The 27,333-nt window shown below is 41.2% G+C and overlaps 1 protein-coding gene across 8 annotated transcripts in view; it reads left to right on the forward strand.

The window, feature by feature from the left end:
* Positions 1–27,333, forward strand: part of ANKMY1 (ankyrin repeat and MYND domain containing 1) — a 639,442-nt gene that overhangs the window by 426,876 nt on the left and 185,233 nt on the right. For 4 of the 8 annotated variants that reach the window (XM_078666447.1, XM_078666448.1, XM_078666449.1 and 1 more), the window contains exons 13-15: positions 16,864–16,995; positions 22,710–22,823; positions 25,709–25,813. The exons of 1 other annotated variant lie outside the window; for it this stretch is intronic. In XM_078666447.1, the coding sequence (XP_078522573.1) occupies positions 16,864–16,995; positions 22,710–22,823; positions 25,709–25,813 (351 nt within the window). The remainder of the gene's footprint in view (positions 1–16,863; positions 16,996–22,709; positions 22,824–25,708; positions 25,814–27,333) is intronic. 3 more of the 8 variants (XM_078666450.1, XM_078666452.1, XM_078666453.1) reach the window with 1 other exon arrangement.

A 27,333-nucleotide genomic window follows, 5' to 3' on the forward strand; every position in this document is an offset into this window, starting at 1 on the left:
AGAAAGATAATGTGAATTTACAGAAAATATGCTTTCAGTTTAGCTTATAGATCCCCTTCCAAACCACTGTGGGAAAAGCATGAGATAATAGTTTTCTTTCAAACATGATTCATGATGTCCCAGCAGAAGCCTTTTTCACATGGTAAAATCACCTTAGAACACACCACAATTCCTAAAATGAGTATGGTACCATCAACAAATGATTTATAATGTAACTAAATTCCTAAAACCCTCTATTAACTACAATGCTATTTAATGAGGTGCTATCATGTATATTGGTCCCAAGATGGCTGCCAACACTTCTTGGATGAAGTGCTGACAGCCAATCAGATCTCACGATGAGATGTGTGGTTAGGCTCCGCCCAGATATATAAATCTTTTTTAAGTTAATTTTCGTAAAAACCACTGGAGCAATTTTCACCAAATATCGAAAAGGCACTTCTGCGTACCAGTCCCTACAATTTTGCAAAGTTTGGTGTAATTCCATTCAGCGGTTCGGGCTGTAGCCTTGTCTATTCGTCCTATGTAATTTAACATGGGGAAAACACGTTTTGGGACCCCCGTTTTTTCTTGGTCCCCGCATGACGAATCCCCCCGAAACCTCCAGGGAAGAAGCGGAGCGGAGCTGGCCTATATTTTGGAAAATTACACACAAATTCCTCAACCGGCGCCAAAGTTATTCCCAATAGAGCTTTGCGGATTTCCTATGGTAGCTAGGTCCTATCGCCAGTAGGTAATATACACATACATATATATAAATGCATATGCATATATATGAATATCAAACTCAATTCACACTGCAAGTTCCTTGATCCTCAAGGGTAGTATGAAAGCACAAACACCAGCTTGCATCAAAGTACTTTTATTTGACAAAATCCATCGGCAACAAAGTATCAACTCGACGCGTTTCGGGAAAGCCTTCCCTTGGTCACGAGTCAAGTTGTGTGAAATATAATTGGTTTAAATAAACAAACATGTGATCACAACATAAATGAACATAAACAATAGACTTTTGTTAGCGCTTAGATTTCGCTAACTAGCCGGAATGCGTAGCTCTCTTTGTTCTGCTAAATTGTACTTCTGAAACAGAATAACTAAATCCAGGAGGCAAAATACAAAATAATAAATGAATACATTGCCCATTCCTTGTTAACCATACTTCATGTCAAAATTGCTTATGGCCACATGTATCAACGGAATTCTTCTCTTTTCGAGAGGGAATCTTACCCTAGTGGGTCTAATTCTTCTTTCAATTCCAACAATTTATATATTTGGTCAATAATTATTATCCAAATAAAGAACCATGCTTATGAAAACATACTTCATGTCAAAAAGCGCTTACGGCCACATGTATCAATAAAGTTCTTCTCTTCTCAAGAAGGAATCCTACCCAAGTGGGTCTATATATTTGGCCAATAATTAGTATCTAAATCAAGAACCGTGTTTAAAGAAAACCAGCACTCAATCTCGACCCAGTGGGCATATCTTCCAGTTGTTTGTCTCCAAGGATGTCCAAAGCTCAGTAAGACAATACTGCAGTGTCAGGGCAAAAACGCATTCCCTGCAATAAAAACAAATAATACTCTAAATCACAATACATAAAGAAAAAATACATTAAACACACAAAACCTGATAAACATTTAGAGTTAAAAGACTACATGCGGGCACATGTGTGTTAGCGAAAAAAATGGATTCTCTGTACGGGAATGACTGTGGTGGCTTCAAGGCAAGAACTATGAGAAAGCTCTATGTAAAGTGCACAAAACCTGATGTCTTATGTACCTAACCTAGATGCACTTCCAATTCCTCATCACAATTGTGTCCTAGGGGGGTCATTGTACTGTACTGTATTATAAATGTGGACTCCAACCTGCGCAAGCACTGTAATCGGTTGCCACCCCTTTCGTTGTGTTTAATGGTGTCAAGGACACAAAAGCTCAATAGATTTGAATTTTGATCGTGGTGGCTTTGGAAGTGTCTGGCTATTGGGTAGGTTTTGTCTACATTTTTAATTGCTCGAAGGTGTTCGAGGATTCGCAATGTAGCCTTTTTAATTGTGCTGCCTATGTATGTCTTTCTGCATGGGCAGAATAATGCGTAGACCGCGTATTTGGTGTTGCAATATGTGTATATGTGTGCGTGTAGAGAGAGGTAGAGAGGTAGAGGTGTAGAGGTAGAGAGGTAGAGGGAGAGGTAGAGAGGTAGAGACTAGTAGAGAGAGAAGTAGAGAGAGGTAGAGAGTAGAGAGTGAGTAATAGAGAGTAGAGAGTGAGTAGTAGAGAGTAGTAGAGAGCAGTAGAGTGAGTAGCAGAGAGTGAGTAGTAGAGAGTAGTAGAGTGATTAGTAGAGTGAGTAGTAGAGAGTAGTAGAGAGTAAGTAGTAGAGTGAGTAGTAGAGAGCAGTAGAGAGTGAGTAGTAGAGAGCAGTAGAGAGTGAGTAGTAGAGAGTAGTAGAGAGTGAGTAGTAGAGAGTAGTAGAGAGTGAGAGTGAGTAGTAAAGAGTAAGTAGTAGAGAGAGAGTAGTAGAGAGTGAGTAGTAGAGAGTAGGAGATAGTGAGTAGTAGAGAGAGAGTAGTAGAGAGTAGTAGAGTAGTAGAGTAGTAGAGAATGAGTAGTAGAGAGTGAGTAGTAGAGAGTGAAGAGTAGAGAGTGAGTAGTAGAGAGTAGAGAGTGAGTAGTAGAGAGTGAGTAGTAGAGAGTGAGTAGTAGAGAGTGAGTAGTAAAGAGTGAGTAGTAGAGAGAGAGTAGTAGAGAGTGAGTAGTAGAGAGTAGAGAGTAGTAGAGAGTGAGTAGTAGAGAGTAGGAGATAGTGAGTAGTAGAGAGAGAGTAGTAGAGAGTAGTAGAGTAGTAGAGAATGAGTAGTAGAGAGTGAGTATTAGAGAGTAGTGGAGTAGTAGAGAGTAAGTAGTAGAGAGTAGTGGAGAATATTCCAAAGTTTGGCACAGCACCACTTGCACAATAAGTCCAATCAAATCATATCTCTTAGAGTCCTTATTGAAGCGCTGAATCTTGGTGTATATTCAAATGCTTTTATTTTCCTTAAGTTTATGTAGCCAGCCGACGCGTTTCGTTCTGTACAACAGAACTTCTTCAGGGCGTTCTTATTTCCTTCAAGTTATGTCGGTATCCTGTTGTCATATAACTAGATATTTCTTCCAAATGTTAGACGAGACGTAAGTACATTCTTATTCAAAGTGACGAGGTATCAATTTTACCTGCACAATCCGGGCAGACTTGAGTAATTTATAGCATCCTCAAAGTCAGTCTTTCAAAAATTCCAAAGTATAGGACATGATAATCCAAATCCACATGTTTCTCAAGAAATGTCATTTTCAATCGTTCGGAATATCGGCGTTTGGGCAGATATGACCCAGGGACCCCCAGTATGCAAGGGGAATTAGTCCCCCCTCTGCAAACGGGCCAGTGGCCTGCGTTGCAGAGAGGTGTAAAAAGGGGCATAGCCTCATTACACCTCTGTGTAATGCAGCCCCCTGGCGCATACTGGAGGTTCCAGGTGGGCTAGTTGGCCCCCAGGGACCCCCAGTATGCAAGGGAAATTAGTTCCCCCTCTTCAAACATGAACGGGGGCTGCGTTGCAGAGAGGTGTAAAAAAGGGTGTGGCCTCATTACACCTCTCTGCAATGCAGCCCCCTGGCACATACTGGAGGCTCCTGGTGGGCTAGGTGGCCCCCAGGGACCCCCAGTATGCAAGGGGAATTAGTTCCCCCTCTGCACACAGCAGGGATCCAAATGAAAGAGGTGATTAGGGTGGATCTCATTACTGGGGGCAGTGAGCAAGTGGTGCCGCTCACCCAGACCACAATAACACCCAGAATTTGCCAGTCATAGACCTCCCACCAGCATGTTGCCCGTACACGGAGGTATTAGTGGGGGTACCAGGTCATGATAGTTCACAGGAAGAATCTAGCAGCCAGTTGATAAATAAGGCTACCCACTGGTTAGGGAAACATTTTGGGTTTAATAGCTCAGACCACCGACCAGGCGAGAAGGGTTGCATGGATAGGCAGGTCTAAGAAAATATTTGAAGGAGATTGCGTGATTGTCACGCTGAGGTACCCTTCAATGGTCCAATTGATTTTGTTCTCATCCTCGCAATCGTATATAGCAGACTCTGGGATCAAACTAGTACCACTGGGGTTCTTTTATAGACCCCCATCCAAATTTGTATTCCCCAACGGTGTGGCTACACAGGAAGTGGGTATGAGTTGGAGAGGGGGCCCATTGCAGTTAAGAAATGCTTTCACTCCATTAAGCGACCTGAACGACATAGATTGACTTGTAGAGGGAGCGAGTGTGGTAAGACGGGAGGGTATTCAGGCAACACACACCAATGTCCAAAGGGGGAGGGAGGAGGACGAAGATGGGGGAACCACTGACACCGATGAGGAATATAGGGACCACAGGGTAAGCAGGTCTCCCTCCTAGCACAGATGTGGATAACATTGACGCCACAGTCCTTCAGGCAAGCGAAATTTGGATGACTTAAAACTTATTTTGTGGAGCGTGGCAGGTTTGGCGAGTAAGTTTCAGGACGAACAGTGGCTCCGTTATATTAGAACGTTTGACATAATAGCCATCCAGGAAACATGGGAACCCATAAATACGTTCTTTTTAGAAGGGTACAAAGTCTTTTTTTGTCCAGCAAGAAGGGCCAGTGTAGGCAGAGCCAGCGGGGGCCTAATTATGTTTACAGATTTAAAGATACAAGGGAGGTGGAAGCTGACCCCATGGAAGTCGGAAGTAGTACAGGGTCTAACATTTGTTAGTAAGAACTACCGCTTGGCATTTATTAACCTCTATAATGCACAGCAACATTTGCAGGGACCAAAACCCTTTGAGGAATTAAGCGTTTGCTTAGGGAAACTACATGCTGAAGCACGTGCCCATGCACACTTAATAGTAGTGGGAGACTTTAATTGTCACCTGTGTCCTAATTTGAGGGTGGCTGAAGAGTGACTGGCAGGCATGTACACTAAACAAAGGGCCACATATGGAGCACACTAAATCAGGAAGGGAGTTGAGTATACTTCTAAATACTTTTGAGCTGACCCATACAATGGATCTGATTGTCGGGCACCCAGACACACCTGTGCCCCCTATATATAAGGGTAGAGGTTGCGCATCATTTATAGATTTTATTTTTGTCTCTCATACCATGAGGAGATTCATTACTAGTTTTAATATCAGACATAGTATATTTAGTGACCATAACCCGGTAACTTTGTCACTTGCCACTCCACAACAACATTTGGTCTTGCACAGTCTGACGGGGGGATCGATCTCGGTAACGGATCAAGGCAGACGGCTGAGATGGGCACAGATTAACACAATTGCCTTTAATACACCTCTTTTTAGGAGAGGTCAGCAGGATATACAAAATTGTTTGGACCTAGATACACAGGGACAGGAGTTACTTCAGATATACACAGGTATTGCCCAGTTAGTGAATAGCCTTTTAAAAGTACCTGTTACCCACACGCCTCAGGCATGGTCCAGGATGGTTTGATGGGCAATGCTCAAAGGCCCTTAGAGACCTTAGAGACCTAAAGGTGGCACTTAAACATTCACCCAGAGATAAAGGGTGGATTATGACCTGCCGTGAAGTGTATAAGCAGGCAGTTGGGACGCGGAAACGCCAACTTCAAGTGAAAGCCTTGGAAGATCTAGAAGAGGTTGCTGATCTTAAGGATTCCACCCGATTTTGGAAGGTTATAAACAGCTCCTGTTTTAAAGATTCAAATAACCCATGTCTGACCCATAATATTTTACCTGAGCAATGGTTGGCTCATTATGAGGGTCTGTATAATCAGCCCCGGAGAGGAGATGAACCACAGTTACAGATTAAGGAGCAGAGAATAGGTGTTATTTTTTTTACTATAGATGAGGTGAGATTAGGAATAGATTGCCTCACGCTGAATAAAGCCCCGGGTCCAGACGGGATCCCACCTGATGTATTCCCCAGTATGGACACCGATCCTGGTGAGGGTACTAAATTTGTCTGTTGCAACAGAGATGCCTAACTCATGGTCAACAGCAACCATCGTCCCGATATTCAAGAAAGTTGATAGGAATAGCCCATACTGTTATCGCCCAATATCCCTTATTAATGTAACAGCGAAGGTTTTGGGTAGAGTGGTGCTGAATAGGTTGTCTGATTGGGCAGAGACCCATGGAATATTAACGGATGTCCAATATGGGTTCCACACAGGCAAATCTACGGTCGCGCAATGCCTAAATTTCTATTTGATTAATGCAAAGTACACTATAGTCAAAGGTGGGGGGCTTTATCTCGTCTTCATGGACCTTACCGCAGCATTTGACTGTGTAAATCGAACAAAACTGTGGAAGCTAATGGGATCATTTGGGGTGGACTGGCCCTAATTAATGTACTCATGGCTCTACACTCCAACACTTCTGCTGCAGTAAGATATACACAAGAAGGGAAGATTACAGATTATTTTAAGTGCTCAAGCGGGGTCAGACGGATGCATTTGAGCTCCTTTTTTATTTACATTGTATATTAATGGTCTTGACTCGGCATTAACCGCATTACAAGTTGACTCCCCTAAAGTAGGCTCAAGTCCAGTCCCCGTGCTACTCTACGCGGATGATGCGGTCCTCCTTGCTCGTACACCCAATGCTTTGCAAATCCTACTAGATGGGTTTCTGGGATTTATGAATGATTTGGATTTGACACGTAATCTAACAAAATCCTACATAATGGAACTAGGGAAAATGAGGAGGAAGGGGAAGGGGAACTCTTAAGTAGTGGGCACGCACATTCTGGGGAAAGTACCGGCTTTCTCATATCTAGGCATCTTGTTCGATGATAAATTGAGCTTTAAGCAACTAGTGGAGAGTAAGTGTCTAGGTTTGGCAAAGTCCACGGGAGCAATTACATCCTTTGCTCCCAGGTTAGGCAAGTGGTCACCTGGGACAATCCTAAAATTGTATAACTCATTCTGTAGTTCAAAAATTCTATATGGAAGTGAAATATGGGGTTTTACCGGCACAAGCGAAATACAGAATGAAGATAACTGGTATTTTAGGCCTTTGCTGAGAGTCCCCAAAAGTACTCCCTCGTTTATTGTTCATGAGGAGCTGGGGTGTTAGTATATTTCTGACCTGGTGGCAGTGAATAGGAAAGTCATTCAAGATTGTCTCTCCTTGGATCATGCGATAAAAATCCAGTGGTTAAAATTTGTAAAGGATTCCCTTTCTATGCTGGGCAGGGCTGTGCTGCTCGGTCGTCTGGATAAGATGAGACCACTGGATAAAGTTCTTATCAAAGATCAGTTTTTTTTAATTAATTGGGGCCAACAGGGAGGAAAATTAACTGAAAAAGCCCACGGTCAGAAATTACATTTTAGTTAGGTCAACACATAGTATATTCGGCACCTTCTGAACAAAAAGGGCCCTGTGGCTGCGACAATAGGTCTCCACAGGATACCCTCCACTTTGTTCTTTTGTGACCGTGTTACTCATTCCCGAGAAGAGCGTTTATTAAGGGGCTTTTAAGGAAGCATAATTTTAAACAGGCCCGGGTGGCCTTACTCTTTTTAAAACTGTCCCATGATGCTTTTACATTATCATGTGTCACGGATTTCTTAAGCTCTGCTCTAAAGCTAAGAAACACGAGGGGACATAAAAGGAGGAGACCTTTAAGTACCAGAAGCATTATTGGGGAGTGTGCGTGGTACACCTTTTATTGTTTTTAACGTTTTAAGATGCTTCTGAGCATTGCTCCTATGTTTACGTGGTGTCCTGATTGCCCTGTCTTCTCTAATTTTATTATATGATGATCAAATGTACTGTATTGTTGTGCGGATGAACTTGCATCATTTATGGTCATATTTTTTATATATGCAGAATAAAGATTATTATTATTATTACTTAACTTCCCTCCCTATACCACTACAAACCTAGCATCTTGCAAATAAAAGAAAAATACATTATTGAATATTCCCGAATTTACATAATAAAAATCCAATTAAATGATTAATCTACAAATAATAAAGAGTTAACTATTACTTAATTAACTTCCCATCCTATACCCACCAATCCTAGCATCACGCAACTGAAATATAAGTAAAATAAATAGACAGTCCATAAATTACATAATTAAATAAATTAAATAATACAGTCTGCTTATTGTTGAATAAGACTCCCAAATATGAAGAGGTCTCCACTATGTCTAATCTTCTTTTCCCAAATAAAATTAATGGTAACCTATTCTTAGGAAGGAAATCTGACACTATGACAAAGGATTTGGACTCAATAACCTTTAAGTCCAATGATGACATGTAACCCACATAGGCATTTTTTTTAGGCGTTGGAGCATAACTCCTGTCCCGGAATGAAGGATTATGATTTCTCTTGGAAACAGAGTTCAATCGTATTGGGCTGGGTTCACTGGATCAAACAGTCCAGGGGTACTATAGATAAAGTTGGTAATGGGTGGTAAAAAACAATAATCCAATCTTAATGGTAAAGAAATGGCTTATCCGAACAACGGTAAAACCCAATGATGTGTCTTGCAACGGATGGCAGACTGTAAATATTAATGTGGAAAATGTGCACCTCGGATATGGTATCCTTAGATAGAGAGTGCAGCACCCAATGGGATCTGCTCACATGGAGACACGATCAGTCTTCTTTTGACGATGGTAGAACCTGACACTATGACAAAGGATTTGGACTCAATAATTTTTAAGTCCAATGATGACATGTAACCCACATAGGCGTTTATTAGGTGTTGGAGCGCGACTCCTGTCCTGGCTATAAGGACTGCATCGGTCACATATGCCGGGATCGGTAGAGACGCTGCGGGGACGGTTGGGATGTCTGGTGTAGATCCAGCTAGTGCAACTTCCACCCAATTTGTGTATAGCGAGAACAAGAAAGGGACTAGTACACAGCCTTGCCTAACTCCTCTCATAATTTAAAAAGTTCTCATACACTCCCCCTTCTCTCCATATCCAACACTTGCAGTCGCATGTGAGTACATTTCACGGAAAATATTGATCAGTTGGCGGTCAATATTTGAAAATAACAAGGACCCCCTGATCAGTTCCAATTTCTAGGAAAGGGCAAAACACTGTGTAAAATAAATTCCTAGATAATCAAGTGCGTACTCAATCTATATCAAAGCAGTGTCAAAATAGTCATTGTAAGGCAAATTCTATACACAAGTAATAAGGTCGTAAACCAATATATGAAACTATGAAAATATTTTATTCATGAGGTCATTCATCTCATTAAAAACATAGTGCAAACACATAATGCATGATACTGTTTTATACACATATATAAAAAACCACAATGTCTTTAAAATTCAGTGCTATTGGAGATAGATGGCGCTGTGACAGAACTGTTTAATTTTCTCAACTTTTCGACGCGCGTGTCAGCGTTAGTGACGCCTTTATCAGGAAAAAAGCCACACTTCCTGTGATTCCGGTGGTTTAACCCGGAATGAAGGATTATGATTTCTCTTGGAAACAGAGTTCAATCTTATTGGGCTGGATTCACTGGATCAAACAGTCCAGGGGTACTATAGAATAAGTTGGTAATGGGTGGTTAAAAACAATATTCCGATCTTAATGGTAAAGAAATGGCTTATCTGAACAACGTTAAAACCCAATGATGTGTCTTGCAACGGATGGTAGACTGTAAATATTAATATGGAAAATGTGCACCTCGGATATGGTATCCTTAGATAGAGAGTGCAGAACCCGACGGGATCTGCTCACATGGAGAAACGATCAGTCTTCTTTTGAAAATGGTAAAACCTGACACTATGACAAAGGATTTGGACTCAATAATTTTTAAATCCAATGATGACATGTAACCCACATAGGCATTTATTAGGCGTTGGAGCGTGACTCCTGTACTGGCTATAAGGTCTTCATCGGTCACATATGCCGGGATCGGTAAAGACGCTGGGGGGACGGTTGGGATGTCTGCTGTAGATCCAGTTAGTGCAACTTCCACCCAATTTGTGTATAGCGAGAACAAGAAAGGGACTAGTACACAGCCTTGCCTAACTCCTTTCATAATTTTAAAAGGTCTCATACACTCCCCCTTCTCTCCATATCGGACACTTGCAGTCGCTTATGAGTACCGTTCATGGATAACATTGATCAGGTGGGGGTCAATACCCATCCCCATCATTATACGCCAAAGCTTCACATGGCTTTCACAGTCAAAGGCTGCTGATAAATCCATGAAAGCCATATAAATATGACATCCTTTGGCTACTGTGTACTTTGCTATAGTCATGCTGAGATTTAGGCATTGATCGATCGTACCTCGGCCCTTCTGAAAGCCATACTGAGTTGCCATTAAAATATCTTTTTCCCTCGCTCACTCTTCCAACCTGTTCAGCAGGACACGGCCTAAACATTTTCCAGTACAGTCTAGAAGGGAGATAGGTGCGATAGTTCTGTGGGTTAGATTTGTCACCTTTTTTATGTATTGGAACTATAATGATAGTTTTTCATGAAGAAGGATGTCCCTTCTTAATAATGTCATTCAATATGATGTTTAGCAGTGGGGCCCATAGCTCTTGGTGTTCCAGAACGTAGTCAATAGGGACCCCATTCGGGCCAGAGGCTTTAGCGCGACTACACCTAAGTAGTGCTATTCTCACCACCTCTAAATTGAAGAACCGACACTCACTTAAAAGTACCATGGAGTCAAAAGGGTCATCTCCCAACATGTTACTACTCCCAAAAATGCATTCGAAGCGCAGCTCCCAAGCATCCTTGTCTACATGGTTATCCAGGGACTTAACAGAGCCGCTCTATAAATAGGGAGCGTTCACAACATTGCAAAAATTCTTAAAATTGTTGGAAGATGCTGCCTTAGCTAAGTCTATCCAAGCCTTGTGTTACATGTCCAATTCCCTATTCTTCCTCAGTTTCTTATAATTCAGACGTAAATATTAATCAACGGCAGGTCTGTGGGGAATGCCTTAAGGGCCTTATGGTGATCATTTAGGGCCTGAGAGCAAGCCTCATTAAACCATCCAGCTTCCCGTCTTTTCGTGTTCACAATAGGCCTAGTTAAGGCTAATTTAATTTCCTTAAGTAGTTCTAAAAAGTTAGGAATTAAGAAGTCAGAATCTGCGTTCAAGTCTAAGCATTTTGTGATCGTCTAGTTTGATGGTTGCAACCTGCTGTATGATTTGATTCTTGTCTATTCTGTCCCATTTCAGCTGAAACCCATTCTGCCTAGCTAAAAGTGGTTTAGGGACCTTTTCTGTCTGCCTTGGGTGGACTCCTATGCCAGTAATCCCAAACAAGAGTATTGCGTGGTCACTAAAATTAGAAACGTTTGTGGTGGTATGAATAATATTGCCATAAATGTGAGCAGAGGCAACTATGAATTCGATTGTCGACCTGTAGTTGCAGCGGAAAAAGGTGTTATCTTAAGTGCCTCCAACCAAATCTCTTTTATTGCATATTTCTAAAGTCCAAGTGGTTAGAAGCCTATTTAAACTATTTCCATGCTCATTGTGTATACAATGCACCAATGGGTCCACATGCGTGTCTTCTACCCCACAAACCGCTTCAGCTAGATGAGAGCATGTTTGGCATTGAAGTCCCATACCCAGAGGATCTTAATGTCCTTGACCGGCAGAGCCTTTATAAATGTAATAAATTCTCTCTCCAAAGAGTCTACTATTGATCCCAAACTGCCCCTAAAGTTGTTATTGTAATAGTTAAACAATAACCATACTTGCAGAGATTCTATTTTAAAAGCTAAAAGGTGCAAACTGGGAGATGAGTGCTCAAATTTAATAATATTAAAGTTTAAGGTGTTAGAGATTTAGGTGAGCAAGCCTACTTTTGCTCTGCCAGCTGGGAATGGAACAGCATCAGTTTGATATGATCAATAACCATTAAATGAGATGAAATCTACTGCCCATGTCTCCCGGAGGCAGATGATATCTCTGTCCTGCCAGTTGGAAGCCCACTCTGGTAAACCCTGTTTGGTAGCAATACCCGCGATATTCCATGTGGCTAATTTCAGCATTTACTTCTCGTAGCCTGTTATTTCCACAGCAGCTGATGTATCAATATTAATAGTTCGAACAGGATCACCTGTTACCTTTGCAATATAACCTCCCACTGCTGTCTCGAGCCGGGTCAGAGAGGTCAGTTCCTCCTGAGTATCAGCTAACTCCTTAAGGCTGTTAGTATTGCCTAATGTGCCATCTTTAAATACTCAATCACAGGACTCTAAGTCGACCAAGGAGTTAAATATATTTGAGTGATCATAGATTCCCGCAGATATGTGGTGGCTTATGTTGTCCTGTGACTCAAGGATTGGAGGGGCTAAGCATTGATTTAGCACTCTCCAATCATGGCTATGTTGATGCTAATGAAATGCAGGTCGTGCAGTGGGTCGTGAGATCGGTCTATACAACTTTTCTAGCGGGGAAACCGTGATCTTCAAATTAGTAGAGGGGGAATTATTGCAAACTGTCAGCAGGTTTCTTACCACGTACTGGTTATTGAAATTCACCACCACACAATCCCCGCTTGCTACTTTGGAAAAAGGCCCCACCCAACATACTCTTCTGGCCATGATGATGTGAGCATCCAATCTAGTTCCCCATAAACCTAGCGCTTTAGTGTGAGAGCTAAACCAAAAAAAGAACTTTAGCCATTAACTGGGAAGTTGATTCCCTCTACCCCCTGCTTAACGGAGGCACATGAACCAAGATCAGAACATATGGAAGGGCTGCCAGGGGAAGATCTAGAGTGTGCAGCTCTTTCGGGCCTATTGGGAGGGGCTCTAAACTATAGGCAGATTTACCCACATTGGTCCTTTTGGATTACAACAGTCCGGGGTCTGGCTCCTCCCTCTATATGGATAATATTAGTGCCCTGAATGTTACTAGTTGCGTGCACCTCTGGTAGAGTAGATGGGGTCTGTGTATGGCTAGGGTTACAATAAAAGGGTGTTTGTGGCATTGTGTGTCTTGAGAGTGTGGTGTGGGTTCTCGTAATTGTCTTCTCCTGATCTCTTCCTACCAGGTTCACTACACTCCTTGCGTTAAATCAGATAAAGCAGGTGCAATCACCCTCTCCCCACCATTACCGTTTGAGTCCCTTTTAATGAGGAGATCTAATTTTTCCTCAATCTTCCCCAATCTGCTATATAATGGCTCCAACAGGCCATGAACCACTTGTTCTAATTTCATAAACTAGTCCTCTTCGGAGCCCCTCCTCCGAGTTCTCTCCTAGGTTTGATGGGACAACTGTCCCAGGTCTGTTAGCCAGTTTATTTACTCTTAGCACTCTTTGTGGTCTCGATGTCGGTGGCGACGGCGGCATCGATTTCTTACCCCCTCCATCTTGTTTCCCACCGAGCATTTTCCTTTTAACGATGGTTTCTACAGTTGAGTCATTCAACATAGGGGATACAGAAGGAGCCGAGTTGGGCTATACGTGGGGCGATATTGGTACGGTCGCGGGCACAGGTTGGTTAGAAGTAACACACTGACCTTTACCCTCAGGAACTGAGGAAGTGAAGGGGGTTGCAACAAGGGGCCAGATCGGCTTCCTTCCTCCCAGGAAAAATGTTGCTTGGTAACCTCAATTTCTTTTGATAGTACAATCGCAGCTCTCGCCAGAAAACAGTTTAGGGTATTAACAATCCCCCCCCCCCTTGTCGCATGCGCTGTAGCTCTGTGCTTACCCATTTCTTGGAGGTCCCTGGCCCCGAGATGTTGTTAACCTTTAGATCTCCGTGTCAGCAGTTGGCACAATAGGTCTTGGAGTGGGGGCACAGCCTCTTCCGGGCTCCGACGGGTGTGGAACGGCCCGAGCATCAGCAGGAATGGCACGCGCACGTCCAGCGCAGCATTGTCACGTACCGCTTTTAAGCACGCATATGAAGACAGAGGAGTGTGGGAGTTGTAGTCCTCCCCAGCCATATAGGCACGGCTTCTCCCCAAACAGCAGGCTCCAGCAGGCTCCAGTGACAGTGGCTACCAAATGTGCATGGTCGCGGCACACTTTTAAGCGTGTATATGACGGCAGAGGAGAGTGGGAGTTGTAGTCCTCCCCAGCAGTGTAGGCATGGCTTCTCCCCAAACAGCAGGCTCCTGCCGGCTCCAGTGGGGGGGTCAACTGGAAACAGTGAGAGTTATAAAGCTGTGCTAGTTAGCAGTGACAACGGCTATAATCAAGCTGTTCTAATTAACTGATGAGGAAATTAATATTGGTGGCTTAAGATTCGTATGTTGTTTTTAGAATCACATTTTCCATATGATTTTAATAGTTAATCAGTGGATATATCTTTCAAGTGAAATGATTGTACAGTATTAGATATAAAAGAATGGTTCCCATGTGTGGCTAGGGAAATACTAAAATACAAGAAGTTGTAATGTCTAAATTCTGCAAGGAGTTGTTAGGTTTCATTTGTGAATATCAGAGAGACGAAACTCAGTCCCTGCTGCATACACAAGTGGTCAATAATTTAGAGTTATTGAGATGGAGTGACTTGAATCTTGATGATATGCTGATTAGTTCCCTAAAGATGTGTTTCACGCCCATTGCTATTTAATCTTAAGAATGAATTTCTATCTAACCACTTTCCTAAGGAAAGAGGGATACTTTCAATCTAAGTGGACCATCTAGTATGATAAAAAAATGAAGAAAACAATGAGTATGTTACTTTAAGATTTAAGACTGAAACATGCCCATACTCTCATGGACTTCGAAAGAGCTGTGAGCTGTTTGCAACCATGGAAAGAATACAGCAAATGGTAAAAAGGAAAAGGAATCCACATCAATGTCTTGTCAGTTCCAAAGAGAATTCTTCTGGTTCATATCCCAGAATGCATATCCACTTTGATACCTTGCTTTACTCAAACTCATTACACCAATACATTGCCAAAATAGCAATAACGATATCTGTATTCCCTTCATTCCAATACATCTATCTGGGTTCTCTCTTCCCATAAAAGTGAGAGAGTGCTGCAATGCAGAGCCAATACCACAATAAGGTGCCTGGTATGGAGGGAATCCCAGCAGACTTTTGTTTTGTGTGGCTGAACCTTTGATGAATAGCCACAATAGTGTAAAACTACTTTACAATGCCCCAACATATTGCTTCATTTCCTTCATAGACTCCTGGCTCAAATATTAAGTTAAGGGTCATGTAGGGAATGCGATTGGACCGATCGCATTCCCCACAATGGAGGCCGTGCTTTCTCAGGCACCACCGTGGGGATTACGATCCACCTTTATGCCAGCCATTTCACATCAGGTCTTCCGACGTGAACAGGCTGTTGGAAAGGCTTTTTTGGGGCCCCTAGCTGGGCTAGTGTCCCCTGTGGCCCTCCGCTAAACATCCCTGCATCGTGTGGCAGGCACCGCATGGTGCCTGTCACAGGGTGCAGGGATGTTTACAAACATGCTTTTTGGCATTGTGGCTTGTGCAGCAGCCCTTTTCTGGGCCGCAGCAGAAGCGTAAATGCAAAGAGGCATGTTTCCGATGCCTCTACGGCGGCCAGGTCTTAATTTGGTGTGCGGGACAGCAACGATCCATCGTTATCAGCCCCATTTTTCAGGTAGGGAAATGTTTCTATCCTTGCGCTGATTCTAATTGCAACGTTTACCATTGGCAAATGGAGCTGAGAGTCTTTTTTTCCCAATGTGTCAAATTCTTAGCTGGATACTATTTCTTCTAAAGCAGAGATCCATAATCTTTTGACTTCTGTGGACCACCAGTAAATCACTACGATTAGGACCTCAAAACAAAACACAGAAATACAGCAACAAGAATGCATCAAACAAATATAGAAAATTATAAACTTTTATTTAATTCACAAACAATACATTATACAAAGATTAAAGTTTTAAAATGTATTGTTAACACTGGATTTTTAATAATGTTGATTTTATTTCTAAAAGACAAAGCAATTTGCTAGACTCAAACACATTACTTTATCACTCAAGCACATCACATTGCTTTTTTTTGTACTCCAAATGTACTCCAAATGTATGCTCCCTTTTGATTGGCACATACCAACCAGTACTTCAATTGAGGTAACCAATTGTCCATATTAGATTATTTTAGCTGTACTTGCACTGCTCCTATAAATCCAGCAATGGATTCCAATTAAATGTTTAGCTTTCAATCTCAAATTCCTTTACATTTTGAATACATTTTGAAATGTAAAATCTCCATATATGTATATTTTATAAATCTGCTAATACAATTTAATATGGCTCACTGAGTAGACTTTAGAGACCCCTAGTGGGTCAGCGTATCACAGGTTAAGAACCAGTTTTCTAAAGTATAACATTCTGCGTAGAAAATGTATGTTGTGTGGAACCTGGAGGTATTTGACAAAATGATAAGCTCCCTAAGGGAATTATCTCTAGGGGAAGTGCACAATAAATCACATCACTTCAAATTCAATCTGTGGTTTGTTTTTAGATTGCTTAATCAATAAGATACATTTGGTTTACAAGTACGTTTGGTGCATATCTACTTTTGCCCAATCAAGTAGACAAAATGTGCTTTAATCGTTGGATTTTTGAATAATAATCTTGCGGATTGAGCAATACCTCAGTTTCGGTATTGTCCCAAAGTCTTCTTTTATCATTTACCTTCCTCGTTTTTCACTCAGCTTTAACCCCTGTCATCTCATTTTACAAAAATGTTTAGCGCTGATGCTTAACACTTCTATGGTGGAGTGGAACCTATGTAGCATGGCATTTTACAACATAATTCTACTACCCTTAAATTTCTTTTTTTCTCTACTTACCCTTGTAAAGCAGTGTGTGTATTGCAGTCTAATATTCCTTTATGTTTTAACAGGCAGTTAAAGAACTTTTAGCAAATGGAGTTGACACAAATCTTCCTCTGGGCAGATATGTAGGAAGTGCCCTTTGCGCTGCTCTTAATCCTGCATATGAGAAGAAAAGAACCTTGCAAGCAAGAATTGCACTGGTAGGAGAAGGAATATATTTGTTTTATTATTACTTAGTTATTTTGCAATGTTTGACTTCTCTCGAAGTTACAATATGTTTAAAAAATATGTACTCAATTGAAATTTATTATAGTTATATAGCATCTGGAGATTGTGCTCAACAACTCTTTTGAGTGATTACCAGTTCGATCTGACTCATTACGGGGCCTCTTACTATGATAGAAGCTTGGCTGGATAAGCCATTGGATCCTTTCTAAAGCCCTTCCGGATTCATGCGCAGTGCCTGTTGGGCCACTGCGCTCCCTCCCAGTCTGTCCTGAAGGTGACATCCCCTCTGTGCAGTTGCTTGCTGTCAGAAGTCTCAGGTGTAGGTTTTGGTAAACGCCAGGCTGTCTTCTGAGGTCATGACTGGGATATCAAATTGTGCATTTAAGCATTTGCTCATTCCATTGGCCACTTTGCCTGAGTGCTGAGCCTTTTCTTTGGATGTGATGTGTCTATTCCTTTCTACTTTGGAATCTCATTCTGTGTGGTACCTTGGGTGTTTAAGGCTGATGACCTGGTTGCCGTTTGACAGCTGCAATTGAGAGAATGAAATCATTCAAGAGCAAGCATGTGTCATCTGATAGCTCCTTTGAAGATGAAGTGGACCAGAGCATCAGGGGTAAATCTGGACACTCTCCTTCTCCCCTCTTGTTGCCAGCTGGTCATTTTGGTGCCACTTCAGCCTACCAGCTTGTGCATCTCGTGGAAGAGGCAGTTGCCATGGCTGCAGCTGTTTCAAGTGTGACGGACGACAGACATTGGTGGGAAACATCAAATGTGGTCAAGAGTTGACTGCTCTTCTTTCTGTTATGTGTGGCTGGGTCTTCCACCCTGGGAAAGATTGTCTGCTGGAGGCACTTTTGTGAAAACCTGTGCTTTCCAGGGCTGGAGCTTGTGGTGAATTCTTTCCAGTCACTCTTTCCTGAGTTTTATGATCTGACTCTTCACCTTCCAGACAAGTTCCAGGCTCTGATTTTGAGGAATTGACGTAATATATATTTGATTTGATTGTTCATCATTTCTTATAGAGCGTACCTTTTGGAACATATGGAGACTATTCTTTCTGACTCCTTGTGAATTAATTGCATGTTGGCCTCTTTTAGGGCCCATACTTCCAGAAGTGCTGAGGATTATACCTGTATGGTTCTATGGATCAACACATTGATAGCGTATGCTGATGATTACATAAGGGTTATGCCTCAAGCCCCCCCATATACTGGAGATTAGGAGTCAGGAGTGCAGTTAAAGTCTTACTCTAGAATGCGTTTCCTGCCTTGGAAGTACAAGAAGAAGTCAAATCGAGTGCCTCCCACTGCAGGTCAAAAACAGCGGCAGTCCTGACTACTGGGTGCACAGGAGTATTCAGACCCTTTTCAGTACTATATCTGCAACTTTGTGTACATCTGGGGGCTGAAGTGACACGCCAGTAGATGTTTAATAGCATTTTTCAAGGTTACGCTATTAACTTTGTCTCCACACCTCATCATGATGGATCCATCATCATTTTGGTCCCTAGAGGCAGGGTCTTGGCAGAGGCTTTGTGGGAGTGAATTTCTTCCTTTCTGTGGAAAAATCAATGGTTCTTATTACCTTGGAGTAGCAGGGTTAGAAGTGTGTTTGCCCCATGCTGATTCGTAGAAGGTCAACTTCTGGGTTCAAACTATGTATTTCAGGATTGACTGCCTGCATCAAATTATTCCTATTGGCACTGAGTGGAGTTCCTGGTCACTATGGATTCACTGGATGCCTGTCTTCACATGCCAGGTAAAGGAGTGTTGTCAGGGATTTCTGAAGTTTGCAATCACGAATCACAATTTACATTTAATTGTTTTCCCTTTCAGTCTCTAGCCAAAGTGATGGCTTCTCAGGCATGGATACTTCATGAACTGGGCATTCTCCTGTATCCTTCATCTTCCTTGTTTGCTCTGATGCCTGGGCTTGGACTATGATGGATAAGCGCATGGTCTTGTCAGTGAAGAGTGTCACCTAATGGGTAACAAAGGGCAACAATGAAGATGGGTGTAACACTTTGAAGAACTGCTGAACCAGTCCATGCCACTGAATTCACCAGACATACAGCCAGCTGTCAAGGATGTGACAATCGACTGCGGCAGCCCAGTCAATGAAGAAATCTATCAAGCTATCAAATATCTGAGAAATGGGAAGGCAGCAGGACCTGACAACATTCCTGCAGAGGCACGGAAGGCAGACAGTGAAACATCAGTAGACATTCTCTACCCCATGTTTGGAAGGATCTGGGAAAAGGAAAAGGTGCCATCAGACTGGAAGAAGGGATATCTCATCAAGATCCCCAAGAAAGGTGATCTGGGTAACTGGGCAAATATCAGAGAGATAACTCTTCAATCAATACCAGGTAAAGTGTTCAACAGAGTCATCCTGAACAGAATGAAGGAACAAGTTGACACTCTCTGCAAGATCAGCAAGCTGGCTTCCACAAAGACAGATCCTGTACAGATCAGATTGCAACACTGCATATCGCCATTGAGCAGTTGATGGAATGGAACTCCCCCCTCTATATCAGCTTTTCCGACTATGAGAAGGCCTTCCAGTGTTTAGATATAGAGACCCTTTGGAAACTACTCTGCCACAATGGTGCACCAGATAAGCGTGTAAAAATCATCAGGAACTCTTATGAGGTAATCAAGGAAGCCTTCCAAGTGAGGATGGGAGTCCGCCAGGGTTTTTTGTTTTCGCCTTTTCTCTTCCTGCTGGCTATAGACTGGATCCAAAAGACATCCACAGTAAGTAGAAATGGGAATCAGTAGACACATTGGACACAGCTTGACGATCTGGACTTTGCAGACAACCTGGTCCCACTCTCCCATACCCATCTGAGGATGGAAGAGAAGACCAACATTGTGACGGCTACATCGGCACAACTTGAGCTCAACATCCACAGGGGAAAAATCAAGATCCTGAAGTCTAGCAAGGCTAGCACAAGTGCGGTCACTCTTACAGGTGAGGCACTTGAAGAGGTTGAGACCTTCACCGACTGGGGCAATTTCATACCAAGCAAGTCGACACATGCCAACATCAAGGCAAGAATCGGCAAAGCATTCAGGGAAAGAAGATTGGAGCTCCAAAGGCCTAATGCTGCAAAACAATATCAGGCTTTTTAACACCAACGTAAAATCAGTCCTTCTGTATGGAGCAGAAACTTGGAGGCCAACAGTGACCACCACCAACACCTGGTTGAGGAAAACCCTCCAAATCTGCTCACCAAACACCATCAACGACAACTTCTAGCAACAGACATTCCAATTCCCTGCTCATGAAGAAATCATGGAAAGACATTGGTGCTGGATAAGTCACCCCACCCCCACAAGCCCACAAGAAACCCTATCAGGCAAACCTGGAACCTTCAAGGGAAAAGAGGAAGGCCAAGAAACACCTGGCCCTGAGGCTTCAAGGCAGACTGCAAGGAAATGGGTTACATTGAATGAAAAGCCTATGGCAGAGATAGCTGGAGAGTTCTGATTGATCTTCTATACCTGAGGAGGGATGGCAGGCCTAAGTAAGTACGTTGTCAGTGCTGGCAGGCCATGGGCTCCTGAAAAACAGGGAAAAGCTGGTGCAAGATGTGGAAATTGTTTGAGTATTATTCTGTATAGATTTGAATGTGGTGGTGTTTCTGATCAGAATGGTGCACAAACGCAGCTGTCATTTCTTGGTTCTCTTGAGTCTTGAGGCTCTATCAGCTCATACTTGGTTCCAAGTTTAGAGGGATATGGTGTCTGGTGTACAGGGGGTGCCATGGCCAGGTTTTAACTGTGCTAGTGAGCGAAGAAAGTGCTCTCAGAATGGGATGCTGTATCTCAAGACATTTAGCACAGAATTTACTTAACCCCAGTCATTAAAGAGAACCTATTTTGAATGTTAGACATGCAGCATGTGATGAGATGGGTATATTTTCTTCACCAATGACAGGCAATCTGAACCACTGATGTCAGTGGTCACAGTTGAATTCCAACTTTGTAAGCTCACAAGTAGCTTGGGCAGTGGTCTCTGCAGAACAGGGACAGTCATCAAATGAAAGGAAGCTAGAGACAATCTGGTCAACCTTGTTGGGTTTATATGTTTGTTGGTTGAAATGGCTGTTTGGCCAGACAGTATGACAGCCAAGGCCTTATCAACCGGCAGTGGGAACATGCATGAGATCTTTGACAGCAGTGCAATGCTTCACCTTCATTTAGGCAGTGTCTTCTTTGGAGTGTGGGCCATCTGCACAAGAAGGGTGTGCATATTCTGTTTTTCCTTCAAGTCATTTTCCATCTAGATTTGACGGAGACTATGTTTTGCCTACAGTGGACACCAATTAAGGCTTTTGGGGTTTCTAGGGTGATGTGAAGTATTGTGAGTCTCAAGCTTTACTTCTCTTCGGTGGGTCTGTGATTGCTTTCTTCAGTATAGAACGTTAGTCCATAGATGAGATATACTGCTTGTTTTGATGCCCTTTTTGAACATCTGGACACTGTTTCGAAATCAGAATGTATTTTTCTTAGTTGTCTTAAAGTCAGCCATAAATTTAGGGAAGGTGGGGGGCAGTCTTGCAACCCCCCATACTAAGGATCTTTCCTGGGAGTATAGTGTTGTAGTAGGGTCTTTCTTTTGTGATGAATGTGGCTTTCTTTTTCACACTGGAAATTTTTCCCTCCTTCCACTTCACCATATGACTGTCTGCTCAATAATTTGAATGCGTGGAGATATTGCTGGTGTACCTGGAGACAATGGATACTTTAAGCCAAATAGATTCCCTCTTTGTGAATTTTGGCCTTGCTAAGAAGAGATTATGTACTTCCACCAAGAACTCGGATCACTGGGTGCAATCTCTCATTGTTCTGGCTCAGTTCACTCCGGGTTTGACAGCTTCCTTGTGTGTTTGAGATTAGTAGGACTGCTGTTCCACATTTGTGCTGCACTATTTTCTCTAGTGAAAGAGTTGGGAGCTGCTGATTTTGGTACTAGGTTTCTCTCCGGTGTGCTGCAGTCTTGCACGAGGACTCTGCAAGACTGCACAGGTGTTGCATAATTCTGGCATTTGTTTGATTCATGAGTGTTGTTTTCATGACTCCCTGCTGTGGCTTTGACTTTGAAAAAAACTAAACTCAATGGACAATATTCCTTTAAATAATATTTTGGATACAATATTTCTGTATATGGCAATTGCCATATAACCGACCTGAATTTCTTGGGGTTGTGATAAAGCACAGAGGTTATGATGGAGTTTCCTGGCTACATTCGTCAATTAATATTAAAACAAAGTGTAATGCAGAACTTTGAATACTGAAGAAATGTAAATCGTTCAGTCTCAGAGCAACCAAATTACCCTTAGGTTTACCTTAAAGATCCTGAGGGGAAAACTCTGCAGGACAAATTCAGCACTGAAACTAGCAGGACATGAAGTAAGCATAGGAACCAAGATTTGTGAAAGAAAACCTACTTTAGAGAAAGTACTTGGGGCATTCTAGGGCATGGTTCAGTGGGAGTGAAATAAGAGTTGACACGTTCAGACTCTGTGCCCTCCACGCTCTTTGTAGAGATCATTTACAAAGATAGAATTTGCAAGAGTACACTTTGACATTCTCTGTTACATAATATTATTTTAAAAGTCAATGTTAAATTCACAATTTTAACAGATAATTTTTGCTGTATATTTTACTTGCTGTAGGTTGACAGACTGGTCAACGCGGGTGCAAATGTCTTAATGCCAATTACAATTGGTGAGGCCCCAAAAACAGTATTGGGAACGGCAACCGATTATGGATACTACAAATTCTTTCAGGTAAGAGGTACATCCTTAAACAAAATAGTGTAAAAGAACTAACCATATTTAATATTTATTCCATAGTAATAATGGACATTTCTTCTTATATGATCCCACTTTTAATTTCAAAATCAAAGGCATGGAATAGCATTGAATAAAACTTTAATCAGTTGTGCTTAATCATGCTATGTTAAGGCAGATGGCCGGAGGTTTTCACAGGAAGAGTAATGTATTTGTTATATCTCTATGTCTCTGACACAATTTTATACTTCATTATGTGGTTCTGCATTAACCCCTTCGACGCTCATGACGAGCCCAGCTCGTCATGGAGTTTCCATTGATTTCAACGGAAATTACATTGAAATCCAGGAAGCAGCATCCAAGTGGTTAATTATTAGTAAATCAGTTCTACTTAATATTGCATTCACATTAGAAGAATGATTGCAAATTAACAGAATTTATGGGAGGAACAAACACAGAGAAACAAAAAAAATTCTAAAGTGTTAACTCTCTTTTCTCCAGTTTAACCTTCACTAAATATGGAGAAAAAGGAAATGTATTTATATGGTGAAAATGGAAATCAAATTGTCCCTTTGCATATGGCTAAATTTGGGGTGTGTCTTTAGTGCTCTCAAAAAGCTTTTGATTGAGAGCAACAGAGACTGAAATACTCTGCCCCTGCGCCAGGTCGTCACAAGTCCAAGGGTCAGTCTTCCCCTGTTTGCAAATAAGAATGCAAAGCAATGTATCTGTAATTTGTGACTGCAATTGCAGTTACAAACCATTGATGTTATCACACCCAGCAAGGGGCAGTCACTGATTTGCAAAGTTTAATCTGCTTCTGTAGGCAGTTTCCACTCTGTGAATCATGCTAGGGAGTTTCAGAAGTAGCAGACCGTGGTCCACGGGACCACTACCTGCTCCCCAATAAGTAATTCCCAAAGTACCAACATTTGATTTTGAAAGTAGTCCTTGTCCCTTTAAGGGAGAAAAGGCAGCTTTAAAAAAAATTGTGAATCTTGAAAACTAAATTCTGTTCTGCCGCTTAAACAAAATAGCTGTTCACACAACCAGTTGAGTACTAGTAAACATCAGTCTTCTGAGAGCAGTTAAGGTTCAAGTCCACTGCAATGGCAACCGTAAGTTTTTAGAAGTGGACAAGCGGCTGAATAAATTAATGAAACAAGATTTACAACGTACAAATGGTTACTCTGTTATCCTGGTATAACATGCTAAGATGCTAACTCAAATTGTAAAGAAGTAGAAGATGTGAAATGTCGGGTCTTCGGCTGTTTTTGGAACATTAGAAGATTAGGTGTCCCTGCAAGCAGGGCGAAGTAAGAAAGAAATATTACATTTAAGTGGATTTATAGCAGGAAGGCATATGGTGGTGCGGGAAAGGAATGACTCGGACCATCATCAGAAGTAAACCAACAGAAAAAAATTAACAATTATGTTCTATAAAACACAAAAACATTACAGAATAATTATCTCAGTTATTCTTCATGGAGTTCACCTTTTGGATACAGGTATCTAACTTATCCCATAGGTGATCTGCATTGATGTGTTTCTGGTAAATCATTTTTGACATCAGGTTGTAACATTTGCAGAAATTTCATGTACATTCTCATCACTATTTTCGATGAATGGTGACAGCGTTCTCGAGCAAGGAGATCAGACCAGGAGTTTGCTTGCTCATAATTTTACATCCATTGCTTACTTACGGTTACATCACCACTGTCTCTTTCATGCAAATGGGGGCAAACCTCTCTATGGGATATGTGATGAAAGGTAATACAAATAATGTCAAACATTAACCAATTCATGCAATATATAAATCACTCAAGATCGAGCAATCACATCTCAAGACAAAATTTGCCGAGGGTGCAGGTTGGCTCTAAATCCCAACATTGACCTAACCTTTTGGAATTAAAATTGTTTGAGATTTTGTTAAGGGAACATTGAATGTATTTTTTAATCATTACTGTTGCCTTGACTACATAAATATTTCCTTTAGCTACTTTCCTCGTCTGGCTTTTTGTTTGAAAATAGTAAGATTTTAGATTTGTCAGATTGTGCAGTTTTAAAGGGCCAATTCACAAAGGTTCTGAGAAACATCAGAAATGTATGAGAAGTGCAAATTATAACAACTATAAGTTACTTAAATGTGTATGATTCATAGAAACAAATTCATATTTTTCATTGAATGTCAAAAGGTGTTTTTTTAAGTTGGCTAAATAATAAATCACAATAAATAATTATTTTAGGGAAAAATAATTAGAAAAGGTCATATTTATTGCCTTGCATTTGCCTAGGTAAAACCTACTATGTAAATCACATTTGATTAGGAGTATTTTAATAACAAGAATACTTTTTATGATTTCGTTTTTGGCATGATTAAACTTGGTTTGTTATGAGTGTATGTCCTAGTTTTCTTTACCTGCCATTGGCCACTTGTTTGAAATTCCCCATATATTCCCTTTTTTCACACCATTCGTAAATTTACTTGCAGACAAATACAGCAACAACGTAACAACTCATGTCTTCTTTTATGAATCACTCATAATTTGCACAACCTGTCATTTTATATTTTTTCCCATATAGTCTGCAGCAAAGAAAAAGCTTTATGAATTAGCCCAGAAGAATGCCAAAGTGAGACAGTGTTGAAAATGTTAATTCGATTTAGTTACAGTTTTCTGATCCTATCATTTGCCATGTACTAAATTATATAGTAATGTAGGTTATTTAATGAGATACATTAAATAAGGTTCTGGAGAAGGTTTAAGATTTGGTACAGTTGTAGTATTGAGTAGAGAATGTGTTCTTAACATGGCACATGGCGAAGCCATTTGAGTCTTAGTTGATCAATACCTCACTAAACTGTGAGTTCATTTCCACACCAGGCAAAGGTAGAATCAAAGGATAAGAACACAGAATGTGAGATAGAGTCAACAGTTGAAACTGATACAACAGCTGAAACTGATAAAAGTCCAACAGAGAGTAAAAAGGTAACCAGTTTTGATTGTTTGTATTGTTATGTAGAGCAGTAAGGTATATATATTTTGTTGTACAATACAATCTACATCTTAAGCATGGATATACACTGTATATATTTTCCTACATTACCAACCAAAACTAAAAAAAAATTAAACCAATAAACTTTCGCATAAATGATCTACTTCCCCGGTGCCCGAATACACTTGGAGCAATACACACAGTTAATAAAACTTATGTTGACCCACTACTCGGTTACGAGTTGATCGTGAAGATCAATTGGGAAGTTTCACTTTACCAGACTTATAGAAGAACATGCTTTGCTAGAGTCACAAATTAAAACACACCAAGAACCACCATAACAGTTCTGAGTTGAGCCTCTGTTTCCATTGTAGTGCAACCACTGAAACTGATTAGTACCAACTATATTTGTCTTCGCCTTCTCTGATGTAGTACACATTTCATTCTTCCTAGTTTTATATCCTGAAATAGCATGTGAAAAACATATTGTACATTCATGTTATAAGCTCACTGGATTATCCCCAACCCCAACCCCTAATCCTCAATCAGATCCTCTCGAGAATCACATCTACCCCATACAATTTAAGTTATAACTGTTAGAGCCAGAGGTAGCACCAATTAATGTCAGGACTGGTCATCAGGTAGCAAAATATATTATTTCCCAATCTCACTGGCATTGGGATACATGAAACAGACCTTTCACTCTCAGTAGCAGCCATATCATTATTTATTCAATCTAATTGTATGTCACCTAGTACCCCATGCCTCTGACATTGTTACACCAATATCATAGGAGTAGAGCAAGTAACATTACTTACCTCTCATTCCATGACATCATTGCAAGTGTCACCATAGTATCTTTACCCAAAGACATTATAAGGATTGACATACAGATGACTCAGAGAATTTCAAACAAAGTGGACACAATATCACATAATAAATGTAAAACTGATGAAGAACTTCAAAATAAGTCCATGAGGGATTTGCCCATGCTATATTTTTAGGCTAGCCACAAAAGATAAATGTACATGTAATTAATCTAAACTAAATTTACTTCACTTAGGCAGTGGTAATATTGAAAACATGTATTTGGCCCACCTGGATCTAGGTTGGGCTTACTTCCTCTCAAGAATGGTTTTCCAGTCTAGGGCTAAGAAGAGTGGATCTATTTTTGATTTTCTGCACATCCACAAAGGAGGCTTACATGCTGCACATTTATATATAACTAATATACACAGTTAGTGGTAATCCTAAAAATCAAACATAAGTATGGTTCTTCTGGACCTGCATTGGCCAATACTACTCTAGATTACAGATGAGTACTGAGTCCTATGAACCTGCTTATAAAACTCTCAAGGAATAGCGTCTGGTCCTACTGCCTTTCCATTTACCAATGAGCTAAAAGCACCATGAATTTCCTCTGTTGTTATCTGTGTCTTTAAAGCCTCCCTCTCTTCTGCGGATAATTTCTCCCCTTAGACCCCAGCTAGATAATTCTGCATTATTTCCTCAT

The sequence above is a fragment of the Lissotriton helveticus genome, chromosome 11 (assembly GCF_964261635.1).
Source record: "Lissotriton helveticus chromosome 11, aLisHel1.1, whole genome shotgun sequence".
NCBI lineage: Eukaryota > Metazoa > Chordata > Amphibia > Caudata > Salamandridae > Lissotriton > Lissotriton helveticus.